Source organism: Schistocerca cancellata, chromosome 3 (genome assembly GCF_023864275.1).
Source record: "Schistocerca cancellata isolate TAMUIC-IGC-003103 chromosome 3, iqSchCanc2.1, whole genome shotgun sequence".
NCBI lineage: Eukaryota > Metazoa > Arthropoda > Insecta > Orthoptera > Acrididae > Schistocerca > Schistocerca cancellata.
The window spans coordinates 53,174,009-53,191,306 of record NC_064628.1 but is presented as its reverse complement, the minus strand read 5'-3'; the positions used below and the strand labels follow the sequence as shown (position 1 = coordinate 53,191,306).

General features: G+C 35.7%; 1 protein-coding gene across 1 annotated transcript; it reads left to right on the top strand.

Annotated features, from left to right (window-relative positions):
• On the top strand, positions 1-17,054 carry LOC126176074 (craniofacial development protein 2-like). Its single transcript, XM_049923209.1, has 2 exons — positions 1-843; positions 16,893-17,054. The coding sequence occupies exons 1-2, from the start codon at positions 1-3 to the stop codon at positions 17,052-17,054; spliced, it is 1,005 nt and encodes a 334-aa protein (XP_049779166.1).
• The last annotated feature ends 244 nt before the right edge of the window (positions 17,055-17,298 follow it).

Below are 17,298 nucleotides of genomic sequence, written 5' to 3'. Positions count from 1 at the left end.
ATGCCTCGGACCTTTGGAGGTGACGGAGTCCCACCTCTAACTGACAAATCAGGGACTCCTAAGATACGACTTGGCAAACAAATGGTAATGAGATGGGGAGCTATTAATATCAGTGGGGGCTACTCTGGGAAGAAGGTAGAGCTGGCAGAGGCTGCAAGTAAGATGGGGCTGGACGTTTTAGCTGTTAATGACATTCGGGTAAGGGGTGAGAAAGAAGAGGAAGTGGGAGAATACAAGGTCTACCTGTCAGGAGTCAAAGCAGGAATAGCACAATGGGGTGTAGGGCTTTACATCAGGAAAGAAATGGAACCCAGCGTAGTTGCAATATGGTATGTAAACGAACGACTGATGTGGATAGATTTGACAGTGTCTAGCAAGAAAATTAGGATTGTGCCAGTATATTCGCATTGTGAAGGGACAGATCAAGATAAGATGGATAGTTTTTATGAGGCACTCTGTGATGTAGTTGTTAGAGTAAAGGACAAGGACAGTGTTCTGCTCATGGGTGATTTTAACGCCAGGATTGGAAATCGAACAGAAGGGTATGAAAAGGTTATGGGTAAATTTGGAGAGGATATGGAGGCCAACAGGAACGGGAAACAACTCTTGGATTTCTGTGCCAGTATGGGCTTAGTAATCACAAACTCCTTTTTTAAACATAAGAACATTCACCGGTATACTTGGGAAGGCAGGGGAACCAGATCTGTCATTGACTATACAATAACAGATCAGGAATTCAGGAAGGCTGTGAGGGACACACGTGTATTCAGGGGATTCTTTGATGACACTGATCATTATTTAATCTGCAGTGAAATTGGGATTTTGAGGCCGAAAGTGCAGGAGGTCAGGTCCATATGTAGGAGGATAAGAGTGGAGAAACTTCAGGATAAGGAAATCAGGCACAAGTACATAACAGCGATCTCAGAAAGGTACCAGTTAGTTGAATGTAGTCAATTACAGTCATTGGAAAATGAATGGACAAGGTACAGGGACACAGTACTAGAAGTGACTAAAGAATGTCTTGGAACAGTAGTGTGTAAAAGTAGGATGAAGCAAACAGCTTGGTGGAATGATACAGTCAAGGCAGCCTGTAAAAGGAAAAAGATGGTGTATCAAAAATGGCTACATACCAGAACCCAGGTAGACAGAGAAAGTTATGTTGAAGAAAGAAACAAAGCCAAACAGATAATTGCAGCATCCAAGAAGAAATCGTGGGAAGACTTTGGAAACAGGTTGGAGACTATGGGTCAAGCTGCTGGAAAACCATTCTGGAGTGTAATTAGCAGTCTTCGAAAGGGAGGTAAAAAGGAAATGACAAGCATTTTGGACAGGTCAGAAAAATAGAGGGAATATTTTGAAGAGTTGCTCAATGTAGGTGAAAATGCGATCAGTAATGTTTCAGATTTCGAGGTAGAATGGGATAGGAATGATGATGGAAATAGGATCACATTTGAGGAAGTGGAGAAAATGGTCAATAGATTGCAGTGCAATAAAGCGGCTGGGGTGGATGAAATTAAGTCGGAACTCATCAAATACAGTGGAATGTCAGGTCTTAAATGGCTACACAGGATAATTGAAATGGCCTGGGAGTCGGGACAGGTTCCATCAGACTGGACAAAAGCAGTAATCACACCAATCTTTAAACATGGAAACAGAAAAGATTGTAACAACTACAGAGGTATCTCTTTAATCAGCGTTGTGGGTAAAATCTTCTCAGGTATTGTTGAAAGGAAAGTGTGAGTATTAGATGAGGACCAATTGGATGAAAATCAGTGTGGGTTTAGGCCTCTTAGAGATTGTCAGGACCAGATCTTTAGCTTACGGCAAATAATGGAGAAGTGTTATGAGTGGAACAGGGAATTGTATCTATGCTTTATAGATCTAGAAAAGGCATATGACCGGGTTCTAGGAGGAAGTTATTGTCTGTTCTACAAGATTATGGAATAGGAGGCAAACTTTTGCAAGCAATTAAAGGTCTTTACATGGATAGTCAGGCAGCAGTTAGAGTTGACGGTAAACTGAGTTCATGGTTCAGAGTGGTTTCAGGGGTAAGACAAGGCTGCAACCTGTCTCCACTGTTGTTCATATTATTTATGGATCATATGTTGAAAACAATAGACTGGCGGGGTGAGATTAAGATATGTGAACACAAAATAAGCAGTCTTGCATATGCGGATGACTTAGTTGTGATGGCAGATTCGATTGAAAGTTTGCAAAGTAATATTTCAGAGCTAGATCAGAAATGTAAGGACTATGGTATGAAGATTAGCATCTCCAAAACGAAAGTAATGTCAGTGGGAAAGAAATATAAACAGATGGGGTGCCAAATAGGAGGAACAAAGTTAGAACAGGTGGACGGTTTGAAGTACTTGGGATGCATATTCTCACAGGATGGCAACATAGTGAAAGAACTGGAAGCAAGGTGTAGCAAAGCTAATGCAGTGAGCGCTCAGCTACGATCTACTCTCTTCTGCAAGAAGGAAGTCAGTACCAAGACTAAGTTATCTGTGCACCGTTCAATCTTTCGACCAACTTTGTTGTATGGGAGCGAAAGCTGGGTGGATTCAGGCTACCTTATCAACAAGGCTGAGGTTACGGATATGAAAGTAGCTAGGATGATTGCAGGTACTAGTAGATGGGAACAATGGCAGGAGGGTGTCCACAATGAAGAAATCAAAGAAAAACTGGGAATGAACTCTATAGATGTAGCAGTCAGGGCGAACAGGCTTAGATGGTGGGGTCATGTTACACGCATGGGAGAAGCAAGGTTACCCAAGAGACTCATGGATTCAGCAGTAGAGGGTAGGAGGAGTCGGGGCAGACCGAGGAGAAGGTACCTGGATTCGGTTAAGAATGATTTTGAAGTAATAGGTTTAATATCAGAAGAGGCACCAAAGTTAGCACTGAATAGGGGATCATGGAGGAACTGTATAAGGGGGGCTATGCTCCAGACTGAACGCTGAAAGGCATAATCAGTCTTAAATGATGATGATGATGATGATGATGGTACTTAGTTGAATTGATAGCCTTGAGAATTGTACTATTTATCGCGTAATCGAATTCCAAGGGATTTCTTTTGGAACTCATGTGGATCACCTCACACTTTTCGTTATTTAGCGTCAACTGCCACCTGCCACACCAAACAGCAATATTTTCTAAATCGCTTTGGAACTGATACTGGTCTTCGGATGACCTTACTAGATGGTAAATTACAGCATCATCTGCGAACAACCTAAGAGAACTGCTCAGATTGTTACCCAGGTCATTTATATAGATCAGGAACAGCAGAGGTCCCAGGACGCTTCCCTGGGGAGCACCTGATATCACTTCAGTTTTACTCGATGATTTGCCATCTATTACTACGAACTGCGACCTTCCTGACAGGAAATCACGAATCCAGTCGCACAACTGAGACGATACCCCATAGGCCCGCAGCTTGATTAGAAGTCGCTTGTCAGGAACGGTGTCAAAAAGCTTACCGGAAATCCAGAAATACGGAATCAACTTGAGATCCCCTGTAGATAGCGGCCATTACTTCGTGCAAATAAAAAGCTAGCTGCATTGCACAAGAACTATGTTTTCTGAAACCATGGTGATTACGTATCAATAGATCGTTCCCTTCGAGGTGATTCATGATGTTTGAATACAGTATATGCTCCAAAATCCTACTGCAAACCGACGTCAATGATATAGGTCTGTAGTTCGATGGATTACTCCTACTACCCTACTACCTTACGACCACAGTCTACAGTCATACGAGCATGAAAATCGACAGACGTCCCCGACGGTAGGAACTGAGGATGTATGCGTCATCGCGACGTAGAGAAGTGTTACTAAGGTGAATCTAGCATTTCCCGGAGATGTATTGATACAGGACAAAATAATAAGTTTAATAGCACAGTTCCTCGGCGTTTTGAGATATGTTCAATGTCGAAATTCTGGAAATAACTCTCAGACGTCCGTCTTTAGCGAAGGTCTCATTTTAGATTTTAAATTTTTCACTCATGATAAGAGTTGTTCGCAGCTGTGTGGCTTTCTGAATAGGGATACCTGCTGACGTGCTAACTTGCATAGACTGAGATACTGTTCGATGTTTTTACGTCTTTTTGTAAAATTCAATCAGTCTATTCTGCAGGCAACTATGGTAGGCTTTCATTACTTTTAAGTCCAGTCAATTCCATCTGTACATGTAACATAGCGTTTTCAATATTAACCTCAAAAGGGTATTGGACCATTTTCATACAGGGTTCTTGTTTTTTTTAAAAAAAAATCTGTGACTCTTTCCTCAAACTCAGTTCTTACTTATTTCAGCAAAAATACATACTTGTCGAGATAAAGTGTCTCCTGATTTCGTGTAGACGAGATCTCCCAATGACCCAGCTGTCTTTCTTCTAACTGTTACTCGAACGAGATCACATTTTTTTAAAGTGCTTGAGTATGTCCATATATTTCTACATGTAGTTGACTTTTACTTTGGAAATTCAAATTTAGGTCGGCAAGATACCTAGTTATGTCAACTAAAATGCTAGATCATTCAACCAATATTCCTTCTCCAAAAACTGAGACTTAGTCCTTTGCCAGTCATAGAGGATTTTATTTCTCCCAAGTGAACTCAGCCAGAGTATCTCATATCATCATGTACAGAAAAATCTGAAATTTTCTCTATGATTTAGTCGTCCTGCGCATTTGAAACTGACAATCCATACTATCTTTTCCACCACTTTCTACAAAGTGTTAACTTTGGCACACAGCTGTTGGTGGTGAATAATGTAGTGGTGTCCTACAATCATATGTGTCATGTTATTATTAATCAGTCACAATTCCATTGTTCTCAATGTCATCGCTGGTGTACTGACTGTTGCTATGCCAGAGCGATTTTCGCCTTGAACATCAACCTTTTCCATACTACTTTTTACTTAATTATGTACCATATGTCTCATCCTGCTGTTGTACCCTTCACTAAACGCAAGTCAAGTCATATCTCCATTGCAAGATAGTTCACTGTCATCCTCTCATAAAGACTGCCAGCTGGACTGTATCTAAAACATCGGTACTTACCACACACTGACCTGTAAAATATACATTCCTTTAATTGTGCTTTGATTGAAATTACAATATCTTTTGACATATCATCAACTCATCAAGCTATGGTTTGATGTGACAAGCCTGTATTTTTCACTAATCATACCAGTTCTGCTGCCAATATTTACGAATATTCTTTGATGGATTCTCCATAAGATAAATGTGTTATTCTGTTGGCAATAGCTTCAGCTATCTTAAAGCTTAGTTTTCTTACAATTTCTGAGTCCCCTTTTGATATTTTCTAACAAGGCCTACTGATCGGTCATTGATCAGCCAATGAACTGGTACAGTGGCCTTATGTGTTTTCTGTGTTTATTGTAGTGGGAAGAATGTTTCGTAGAATAATGGCGTATTATGTTGTACTCCATGCAAACTGATATTCCTTCATAACAGATGAGATACAATATGTTTACATTTTGACAATCACAAAATATGCTTCAGACGAACTCCTTTTGAATGCATGACATTCTGTGTCAACTTACGATTTTTTCGTGGATGACATGACTGCATTAACAACTACTATTATTAGTATTATTATTTAATGAGCATCTATTTTATAATATATAGTGATATAGGATTTGTTACACGTTGGTACAAAAAATGAATAAAAGCATCTTATGTAGTAGTGTCTGCAAACAGACCTTATCACATGTATATAAAAAAAACAAATTAAAGTTAATATGATATAAATTTGTAACAATACAATAATTAAATACAATAATATGTCACATATACAGTTTATATACAGTAATGGATAGAAATAAGAAACATTTAATTTAATACTCTATACTCACAGATTAATTAATTTTTTAATAAAAATGAATAAATTACACTTTTCATATCATATCATTGACACTGCCTAAGCAGTACTTGGTACTTGATAACAGCACTGATAGTTACGAACAACCAACTCCTGTAGTTGCCTGATGTTGATTCACTGACTGATTAAGAGCCAATACAGCCAACAAATACACTGGTCTTCATAACTGCATACATCTTCCGGAACAAAATTATAAATATTCTCATAAGTCATTGACCATTCAAACATAAAATAAAGTATAGGTAAATAAGTAGTTGAGAGGCGAATTCGTTCTTTAAAAAACCTGAATTATAATAAAATTTAATTTTTCTTTCCTATCTCCACAAATTTCAGAGAGGGAGAGATGGATGTATAATTTGACATCAGTTCACAAGGTTACTGTGCAAAATAAATTTCAGAGGCTTTGGAGCTCATACAAAAGCCTCATTTTCAGGCAACGTTGCCGAAATCCATTCAACACCACATCATGGAAGTCCAAGCGAAACATGTGCGACAGAGACAAATGTATGTGAAACAGTGAATAATAAACAATAGTTGCCATAGTTGTCCACCGAACAAGCAATTGCACTAGCAACATGACCGCCATATTAGGCGTCTTCTCGGTATGTTGCAGCAATCCCAGAAACATTGCAAACATAATCTGGGCAACTCAAGAGGGAATGGTTGTATAACTTTTTCACATAGGAAGAATTCATCTAAATAAATGCACTGTCAAAATTTTAGCTCCCAAGGTGCACTGCAAGGATTTAAAATAATTCTTAAGTTAGTCACATTTGTCGCATGAAGAGTGGTTTGTTCTCCCCTGCCTGCCGAGAGCGCGAATTGGAGAATAAGTAGGTGCAGCAATGACTAGAGAATGTAGCGGCACATAGCGCGAAGCCAAAGTGCCTATCCGCAAGATTAAAGCCTCAGACTTCACAAAAAATGCCGCAAATCATTAACTGTTTGAATAACTTGCAGCTTATATCGAAATCTAAACTGTTGCAGATATAATTGTTACACAAGTGACTAGTAGAGGAAAGAGAATCAGAGCAATGTATGATGTTCCACTGCAGACCAAATCAATTAGGACTGCAATTTGTAGCAATGAAATATTTTACAACAATTGTTGATAATTTTAAAATAACGCATATTTATATTTTACTAACAGTGAAATAGTTTCTTGTTCATTTGTTGCAGTCCTCACAAAAATGAGAAGTGTCTCTTGGATGATGAATATAAACATTTCCCTTACACCAGGCACATATGATAAAAGAAAAATTAATGCATTCAGACACTTCACAGTAATTACCAGTTTTCTTTACACAAAACTGGGATCAAGTAAGAAATGGTCGTGGGCATTGATCTGCACACTATGCTGCTTACCAGGTATACTCAATGAAATTCGTAAAATGTGTTGACGCAAACTGACAAGGCGCAAATGTCTCAAGTTTAACAATACCGATCGAGTGATGAACCTTAAACGAAAAAGAGCTATGAGAACTTATATTGTCTGGCAATTTTCTGAAAAATTCTTTACACTGCAGAAGAATTTCTTTATCAAGAGGCTAAATCACACAATTTGTTCCAGGTGGAATCCAAATTACATTGACAGTCTTTTCATTGTCCTGCTAAAGACAGAGGTATTGTAATGTCCAACCAAGAGTCCAAAAAAGCAATGAATTACTTTCTGCAACTGGTCAGAAGATGTATCAGATGTAAAACTGTAACTTATTCTCCCCCATTTTTCCAGATTTTGCTACGTCAAGTACAAGATTTTTGCAACAAAACAGTTGTTTTCTTAAATTTTTGCTCCAAAATTTCTCCTGCAATTCCTGAATAAAGACATAAAACTGTGGAAACAGTAATCCACTATTACTTATCACTAATATTGTTGGATACAAATACATTATGTGATCAAACATATCCGAACACCTGGCTGAAAACGGCTTACAATTTAGCGGCGCCCTCCATCGGTAATGCTGGAATTTAATATGGCCTTGATGACAGCTTCCATTCTCACAGGCTTACGTTCAATGAGGTGCTGGAGGTTTTTTGGGAAATGGCAACCCACTCTTCATGGAGTGCTGCACTGAGGAGAGGTATCGATGTCGGTCAGTGAGGCCTGGCACAATGACAGCTTTCCAAAACATCCCAAAGGTGTACTACAGGGTTCAAGTCAGGACTCTGTGCAGGCCAGTCCATTACAGGGATGTTATTGCCGTGTAACCACTCCGCCACTGGCCGTGCATTATGAACAGGTGCTTGATCGTGTTGAAAGATGCAGTTGCCATCACTGAATTTCTCTTCAACAGTGGGAAGCAAGAAGGTGCTTAAAAATCCATGTCTGTCTGTGCTGCGATAGTGCCATGTAAAACAACGCGGGGTGCGAGCCCTCTCCATGAAAAACACGACCACACCATAACACCCCCGCTTCCGAATTTTTTTTTTTTTGGCACTACACATGCTGGCAGATGTCGTTCACTGGGCATTCGCCATACCCACACCCTGACATTGCATCACCACATTGTGTACCATGTTTCGTCACTCCACACAATAATTTTTCCACTGTTCAATCGCCCAATGTTTACGCTCCTTACACCAAGCGAGGCCTGGTTTGGCGTTTACCCGCATAATGTGTGTCTTACGAGCAGCCGCTCGACCATGAAATCCAAGTTTTCTCACCTCCCGCCTAACTCCCATAGTACTTGCAGTGGATCCTGATGCAGTTTGGAATTCTTATAGTCTGGATAGATGTCTACCTGTATATATTACGACCCTCTTCAACTGTCGGTGGTCTCTGTCAGTCAACAGACGAGGTCGGCCTGTACGCTTTTGTGCAATATATGTATCTTCGCGTTTCCATTTCACTATCTGATCGGAAACAGTGGACCTAGGGATTTTTGGGAATGTGGAAGTCTCGTGTACAGATGTATGACACAAGTGACACACAATTACCTGACCACGTTCGAAGTTCATGAGTTCCGCGGAGCGTCCCATTTAGCTCTCTCGCGATGTTAATGACTACTGAGGTTGCTGATATTTAGCACCTGGCAGTAGGTGGTAGCACAATGCACCTTAAATAAAAAAGTATGTTCTTGGTGGTGACCGAATATTTTTCACCACATAGTGTATGTCATAGCATTCATTAACTACAAACAACTCTTGTCTTTTTCTACTCAAAATGATAGAATACGGTATGTGTGCAGGTCTTGCACGAAACCTGACTGATTGGCCTTATACACAATATTTTACGTCGTTTTTACGTCAGCTACGACTTTCTATATAGTATTATCTATTACTCACACTTCTTACATATGCTTACTTGAGGTAAAATTCGTAATTTTACGACTTCCATTTCGACATAATTTCTGAATCTGTTTAACCAGTAAGTCAGTAACGTTCATCTCACTTCCAATTCAGAGCACCCAGTCTCCTAGCTCTCCCTCAGTAACAATGCAGTGATTCTCAAAAGAAATTTTAAAGGTTTCGGATAATTTCCTTTAATACTTTTGACAGTTTTGTTTTTGCACAAATTTTGTGCCTCACTTAAATCTTTTTTCCGTTTTTACAATTCGGGTCAGATTTTACAAAACGAAACTGGCTTTGTATACTGCTTTTTCTCCCTCCTCTCTTTAACTAAAAATTTATAGCCTGTTGTCTTTCACTGAAAGCTATTACTATACATGTTTTCTTTGGGCTTGGCAGGTAGTCTGTTCTTCTTATAAACTTTAACTTACACTGCAATCATTGTTCAAACCACAATTCACCTAATCAACTGATCTATTTCCTGTTCCTGCTAATGTTTCCACAATTTATAACGAAATGTCGACACTATTCAAGGGAATGTTCAAGAAATTAACTAATAAATAACACTCATGTAGGTAGATTTTTTTTGATTTTTCGGGGATCTAGAGCCTCTAAATGCTTAATATACATAAACATGGTCCATAGTAGGCTGTAATGCAATGTTTATTTAATTGTGTGTCTAGCTAATTTCTACTAGGCGTCGATCTTAAAGGGTGTCACAGTAATGTGGATCCTTTCATAAAATGATGGAATGTGGCTACTTTCTACTTGTAGTTAATAGTGATTTGAAAATGACATGAGATACAAATGTTACAAATATGTTTGACAATGATGCTTATGCTTAGTCAAAATTAGCCAATCACAGAATTAAATAAACATCGCATTATAGCTTACTATGGACCATGTTTAAGTTTATTACACTTATGAAGGACTTCTGGAGAAGTAGGTGATTTTGATTGTGTACCACATTCTTCATATTTCAGCTTTGTAAGGTTGAAATCAGTAATTGTATTCCATATTATTGTGAAAATTTGGAACCTAGAGACAGACACTATTCACAAGCATATATGAAGAACAAGATTTGGTTCGTAGGACGTGTGCATGATAATTGATTTGGAGAGATTCGCTTCAGCTGTTCTAATTATTTATACAAACCATGACTGATTCTGGGATTTTAAAATCCCATCTTCAAGTGTATAAAATTATTGTATATATGAGGAAATCAAAAACAAAATTAATTCAATTAACAATTAGCGATACCACAATTGAAACTGCTAATTATTACGGATATTAAATGCAAATCTGAGCAAACAGTAACTATGAACCATTGTGTCTGAGAAACTATCAACAGGAACTAAAATTCACTTTGCAAATCATGATCGCTATATTGTTGAAAATTGACATTCTGAGCCCGTGATGTGTTCAAAATATAGGTTGACCCTTACATAGAAGATAACAGCAAAGAGCCACTTTTTATAATGCTATTTATTTTATTAACAGAATCTTCCATCGGTTCTTCGTAGAACAACATTATAATAATAAATGAGAAGCACCAGTTTGCTTTTGTTCTATAATATTTTGTAGAACAAAAGCAAACTGGTGCTTTTCATTTATTGCTATTTATTTATTTATTTAAATAGCGTCGTTACCGGTTTCGAACCTAAAGGTTTATCTTCAGACGGCTATCTCACATTAAGATTTTTCATCAGCATCAACACTCCAAGGAAATATCATCAGTTGGGAAAACAAATGGCGAAAGATAATGTAAAATGTATTTTAATGTGAACTAGCCATCTCATGATAAACCTGTTGGTTCGAAACTTGGAACGGCGCTATTTAAGTAAATAAACAACACTGTAAAAAGTGGAAGGTTGCTGTTCTCTTCTATGAAAGAGTCAACCTACATAAAATGATAATCACATGATTGTGCTGTGTTATCTCTTTACCAATGTGCCCTGAACCAAAGACATGCGCCCCCCTGTTGGATATATGCTGTCTGCGACAGCTACTGTAAGTGTATAGATTTTTTCCAGCCACATGGCAAGCTATGAATTTGGCAAATTAGGTGTTTCAAAAATATTTGCAGTGTGCCTCACCGTTAAAATTTTGACATATTGTTTCTTTCAGAGTATTCTTCCTACACGAAATATTTCAGGGCAGGTTTTGGTCACATGCCCATATTGCTGGCAACACAATGCCAGAGAAATTAAGCTTGTGTACAATCCCATTACAGGCAAATACACATGTAGCCACACATACAGCCACTCCCACTATGACACAAGCACATGTCGCTTTTGGATCTAATATGTTGACTAATTAAACAGTTCCTGAATTAAAACAAATTTTATATACTTACATACCTTTAACCACACATGTAAATGATAGGAAATATGTGACCTTTAGAGTTATCTATTACACAACGCCCAAGCACTGCAACAACACAGTGAGTCTGGCTGACTGACTGAAATGAAACAAAGAAAGTGAACAAACATGGGTGAAGCTGCATCTTCTGTTGCCTGTGTGGACAATGTAGCACATGCATGAATCACTGGTGGGGAAATGCCTAGCAGGTAGCAGGTATGGAAGAGGATATGCTAGTAGGTTAGCAGATATACGACCACCCCCTCATCCCATATGCATGTTTCTTTACACCTGTGTGCAACCGAAAAAGGAGGTTAATTTCAAAATTTCGTCAGACTAAGGTGGGTCGGATTCTTCATGGTCATTCATTACATTGTGGTCTGCAGGCTGTATGTTGGACAACCCTGATGTAGACTGACAAGTTTCATCGATGTGTACCAACTGTGAGTCGTAATGTACAATTAGAGTTGAGAACTGGTTGCAGTGGTGCTAGATATTTTCTTCCTTCTTCTCCCAAAGTAAGACTGTTGGTATCTTTTACACTGTACAAATGCATATTGAGTACATATTGATTTTTTGAACCTACAGGACACTGCATATTTGAGCTGTATTTGTTGGGTTTACTCAGAATGTACATTTTGAAGGTACAGTGTGCCCTAAGAGCAAACAGCCTAGCACTGACTGAGTAATTTGCTTGAAAATTCTCATTGAAGATACCTACACATTCTGTCATTATGCTATGTAGGTCAGTTTTTTTCCTTTCCTCTCCATCTTCTGGATTACTGAAATAAAAGCATAATTAGAAGGCCTGTTCATTTTAAAACTGCTGATGGTAGAACGCTGAACAAAGCTGTTTTTACATACTGAGGGGGCGAGGGTGTCTGACAATACTCGACAGTGCAGAAGTGACACACTTAGCTAGGCACTGTACAGTCACATTATTGCCGAAGTGCATTATTACTGAGTGTATTCTTAGTGTCTGCTGAAACGGACATTGATTGCGCAAATATACAATGTGAAAGAATGTGCTCAGACCAAAAACTCTTGAGTAATAACGTAGTTCAGTTGTAAGTTGTTTCATATTTAACAAATGGTACACGAATTTCCATCGATCCTATTACAATTTTTCCTTTCTTAAGAATTATATCTTTAATTTCATCTCCAGCATCATTCTAATCAGGCCATTTAAGAACTGCACCTCCAAAACTAGAAGATCTAGTAAAAATTTCTGTTGAATCTCCTTTACACATAATTTCTTTATAATCTTTAAAAACCCACCAACATTGATAATGGATAATCACTTCACTTTACTTTTAACTACCCAGTTTTAACCACTTTTTGAAAACAATTAAATTTTACATATTTTTAATAATGATTTTGCATCTCTAATTCTAACTACTTTTACATAAAAGTAAGAAATTTTTCCCACCATAAATGGGAGTTGAAAATAAAATGTCTACTACAAACAAAAAGAAATATTCTGTAAGAACAATCCTGGAAATAAAACAAAACCGACAAACAAAAAGTTGGATTATTGGTAGTAACAGAAAATTTTAATAATAATAATCTTGTTGTTACAAGTATTGGAGATATTATTTATACAAAAGGAAAGGAAAATTAGAAAAATTAAAACAATTACAGAACCATTCTGCAATAATATTATGGTAGTTAAAATTGCAGATTTAATATTCTGTACAAAAGACACAGGCAAAAACAAATTTTAGTTAAGAAACAAATAAGCGGATCATTTAATAGTTTCTTGAGAGGATTATTTTCTATATTTTGTTCCGCAAAACATGGTGTTGAAGATAAGTTACCTCTTCTTTTACATTCGAATACAACAACATGTAAAGGAGTGAAACAAGCTGTCATTGTAAATATGGACATAATAAGAAGTAAATACACTCATCCTTACAAAATATAATTAGCAGGTGCCATGATTGATACATTATTAAAAGAATCACCACAATTATTACAAGAACTTAAAAAGGCCCACTATTATTTATTGAATTTAGCCATAGCTCAAGATTTTGCAGAAATTTTTAACAGAGAAGAAATGTGCAAATATTTAATAAATAATTTTAATTTTAGAATGTGAGGAGAGTATAAAAAAGACTGTAATGTAATAGTTAACAATAATAATTTTCTTAGTGCAGAATGCTTAACACGGGTAAAATCTAATTCTAGACTTTATAAACTAGAGTTTATAAACAACTTGGCAACCATATTATAGATTTTTTATCATCAAAAACGATTAAAGGAAACATTTGCTTCTACGTTAGCTAGAGAAAATAGAATTAGAAGATTAGAAGCAACAATTTATAATTTTATTAATCCAGATTTCCAAAAAGTGCAAGAATTTGATATATTAACAGATTGTTTAGAATTAATAGGAAATAACAGGACATATTTCGAAAAAGCTCCTTTTCATTTTTTTCCTATATCTAAAATGTGGAAAAAACTAACATATTCAGTACAAAACAGTTGTCTTATTTATAACAATTCTGTTCCAATATCTAAAAGTGGGAATAATTAACATATTCATTACAAAACGATAGTTGTCCTATTTACAATAATCACTTGCAATATGTTTATTGAGGTAACAAAACTACGAAAAAAGTAACAGGAATACAAAAAACAGAACATAAAGAGGAAGGAGAAAAATTGATTAAACTTGTTTTATCAGCTTATAGTTTTAACTTATTACCTATTAACTGCATAGAACTCTTCAAAGGGAAAGAGAATATAATTGCTGTAAAACAAACATGCTTTATTAAATCTGGATACATATATTTCTCTAAATGCAACAACTTATTTTCTACAGTACCTAAAGATATAAATATCAAAGAATTAGGACTAACAAAAACAGCTAATAATATTCGATTGGGATCTAGAAAAAGAATAAATGTTACCAAAGAACTCGATCCACATACAATTAAAGAAAGCGATGCAATTAATAAGGAATATTTAGAATCCACTAAAAATAAGAACTAGACAATTTAAGTATACAAGACAGAAAACTAGAATATTTGGATAATAAACATTTTTTGTGTTGAACGATTATCGATGTAATTCGAAATGACAATGAAACCACCAACCAAACATTAAACGAACATTAGATGTTAAAATGTATGTTAATTATATTTATGCAAATGTTGATGAATAGTTTGTTTAACATTTGCTTGGTTGTTTTTTTGTCATTTCGAATTTAATCGATCATCATTCAACAGAAAAATATTTGTTAATTATATCTTTGTTTTGAGGTTAATTAATTACTTCTGTTTTTAAATTGATTAACTTCATGTCTATTTGAATAAAATTTATCTTCATTTCGATTTACTTGTTAGTCGTCGGTTTTTCTGGTCATTATACTGTGTGTTGAATTTTTGTGTGTGTAGCAAATAATCAACCCCATTATTTTTCATTAAAAAAGTTGAATTTTTGTGGGAGAACCTTTGGATTAATGTTACATTTTTTCGTAAGGAATGTTATTACAGAAATCGAGATATTAAAAATTTAATCATTATGTATACAATTCCAAGTCTGTAAATCTTTACACACTTGGACATTAAACAATTAAAACAACAAATAAAAATTAAATCCTTCTGTAAATTCGTCCTCTGTTGTGATCTTTTACAGCTTCTTCTCGTGGAAATGGTTCTTTATAATATTATCGCTATCTGTTTCGCTTTCTTCATTTGAATCCAAATCGTTTGCTTCCAAGTAACATTTACTAGTTGTTCTAAGAACCTTTTTTATATTTTCATCTTTATTACATTTATTTAAACCTTTTAATTCTACAAATGCATCTTTTTCTTTATTATAAACTGTATTTTCAAGTAAAATTAAATCCGAACATCCTACTTGCCATTTTTTGTCTAGCAAACTATTTAATTTTTCTCTTGTATCTTGGAAATGCATTTTATTCTTGTAGAATCGATCTAAAATTTTTGCATTTCTGTTTTCTTCCATTTATTACTACAAATTTTTAGTAAGATATAAATAGTTTTAAATAAAATAAATAGAAAAACTAATTATTCCTAAACATATTACACCTAGGGAAGCAGATGTATTTGTTTACATAACTAAGCAGACTCCAAATAAAGAATGGTTTCTGTGCTGATTTAGTTAATTAGGATATAATGTTTACCATATTTATTGTGCAGATGATGGATATTTAATTCGCCCTTGTTATAGTTTTGGAGATAATTATAAGTGTAAATATATAGCAAATTTGTTTGGACTCAGTTACAAATATCCACCATTAATGCATGAATTTATTAAAGAGAATAATATAATTATTTCAGAAAAATACGAAACAATTAAAAGAAATACATAAAAATAAATGTACATAAAAATTAAACAACAAACACGAGTCTTTCTTTATTCTTGTTTGATGATGTTTATATATTTTTTTAATATTATAACTTAAATTTGTATTTTTATCTCTGATTTCTGCTTCCATCCAATAATTGGAGCAATAACAGTCTGGTATATTATCGAATTTAAAAATATATCTAAATTTCCCATGATAATTTTCTGTTGTAATGTTGGAAATAATTGGTTCTAATGCTTCTTCTAGATCTTCTAGTCGTTTACAGTTTTTTATTTTTACATTTCCTAACATTCTACCCACTTTCTTTATCTTATAAACTGTCTTCAGTTTCGAAAATTGGATGTATTTACAAGAAAGCTAGTCTGGGGAAAGAATTTCCATTATAAGTAGAAAAGCCATCCATTTTTATTTCCAAAAATTGTTCTTCTTTATGATAATAAAAAATTTCTAATTTTTGTAGAAGACTACTATATGGAATACAAATAAATCCTTCTTTTTTCAGAACATGTCTATTTTTCTTAATTTCTATAAATTTATCTTTATTGGGAATTTTAACAGTATAAACAAATTTTTTAGCATATTGTTCACCTAATACACCTACATATGTAAACTTGTTTTTATCGCTTACCACAAAAGCATATATTTTATTAACTGAACATGTAGGAAAATCTATTGATTGTCATTTAAAATAATTTTTGTTTCTTCTTCTGTTTCTCTTATTTTTGGTTTCTTCTCGAAAATATTCTTGTGTTCTTCATTTAAAGATTGTGTATTCTCCAAATATATTAGTTTTCTTTCTTGTATATTTAAATTTTCTAATTCTAGTTCTCGTTTCTTTAGTGGATTCTAAATATACCTTATTGATCGTTCAATTCCTTTAGTTGTATTGTATGTGGGTGAAGTGTGTTGGTAATTCTTATTCTTTTTTTGAATATGAATGGAAATATATGAGCTCTTTTTGTTAGTCCTAATTCTTCAATATTTATTTCTTTGGTTATTGTACAGGGTGAGACATGGGAGATGGACAGTTTTGAACTGCATAGTACTGAGGGTGTGTTGGTGGGAGGTGATAGTGGTGGGGATAGTTCTGATCCACACAAGACGCCATTTCATTTACTCAGTCACTATGGAGCAGTGGGACTTGCAACGTCGAGTGTTTGTCTATGAAAGTTTCGTGAAAAGTGGTGAGTCTATTTTTGCTATGCAGAGATTGTTTCGTGCGCGGATTAATGTCGGTCGACATGGAGCTGTTTCGAGCCGTAACACAAACCTCAGATGGGTGGAAACATACTGCATAAGAAGCATCCTGGCCCGAGACGCAGAGTAACGACACCAGAAAATGTTGAAAGAGTAAGGCAAGCAGCAGTTAGAAGCCCAGAACGGTCAGCTAGACGTCATGCTAGTAAGTTAC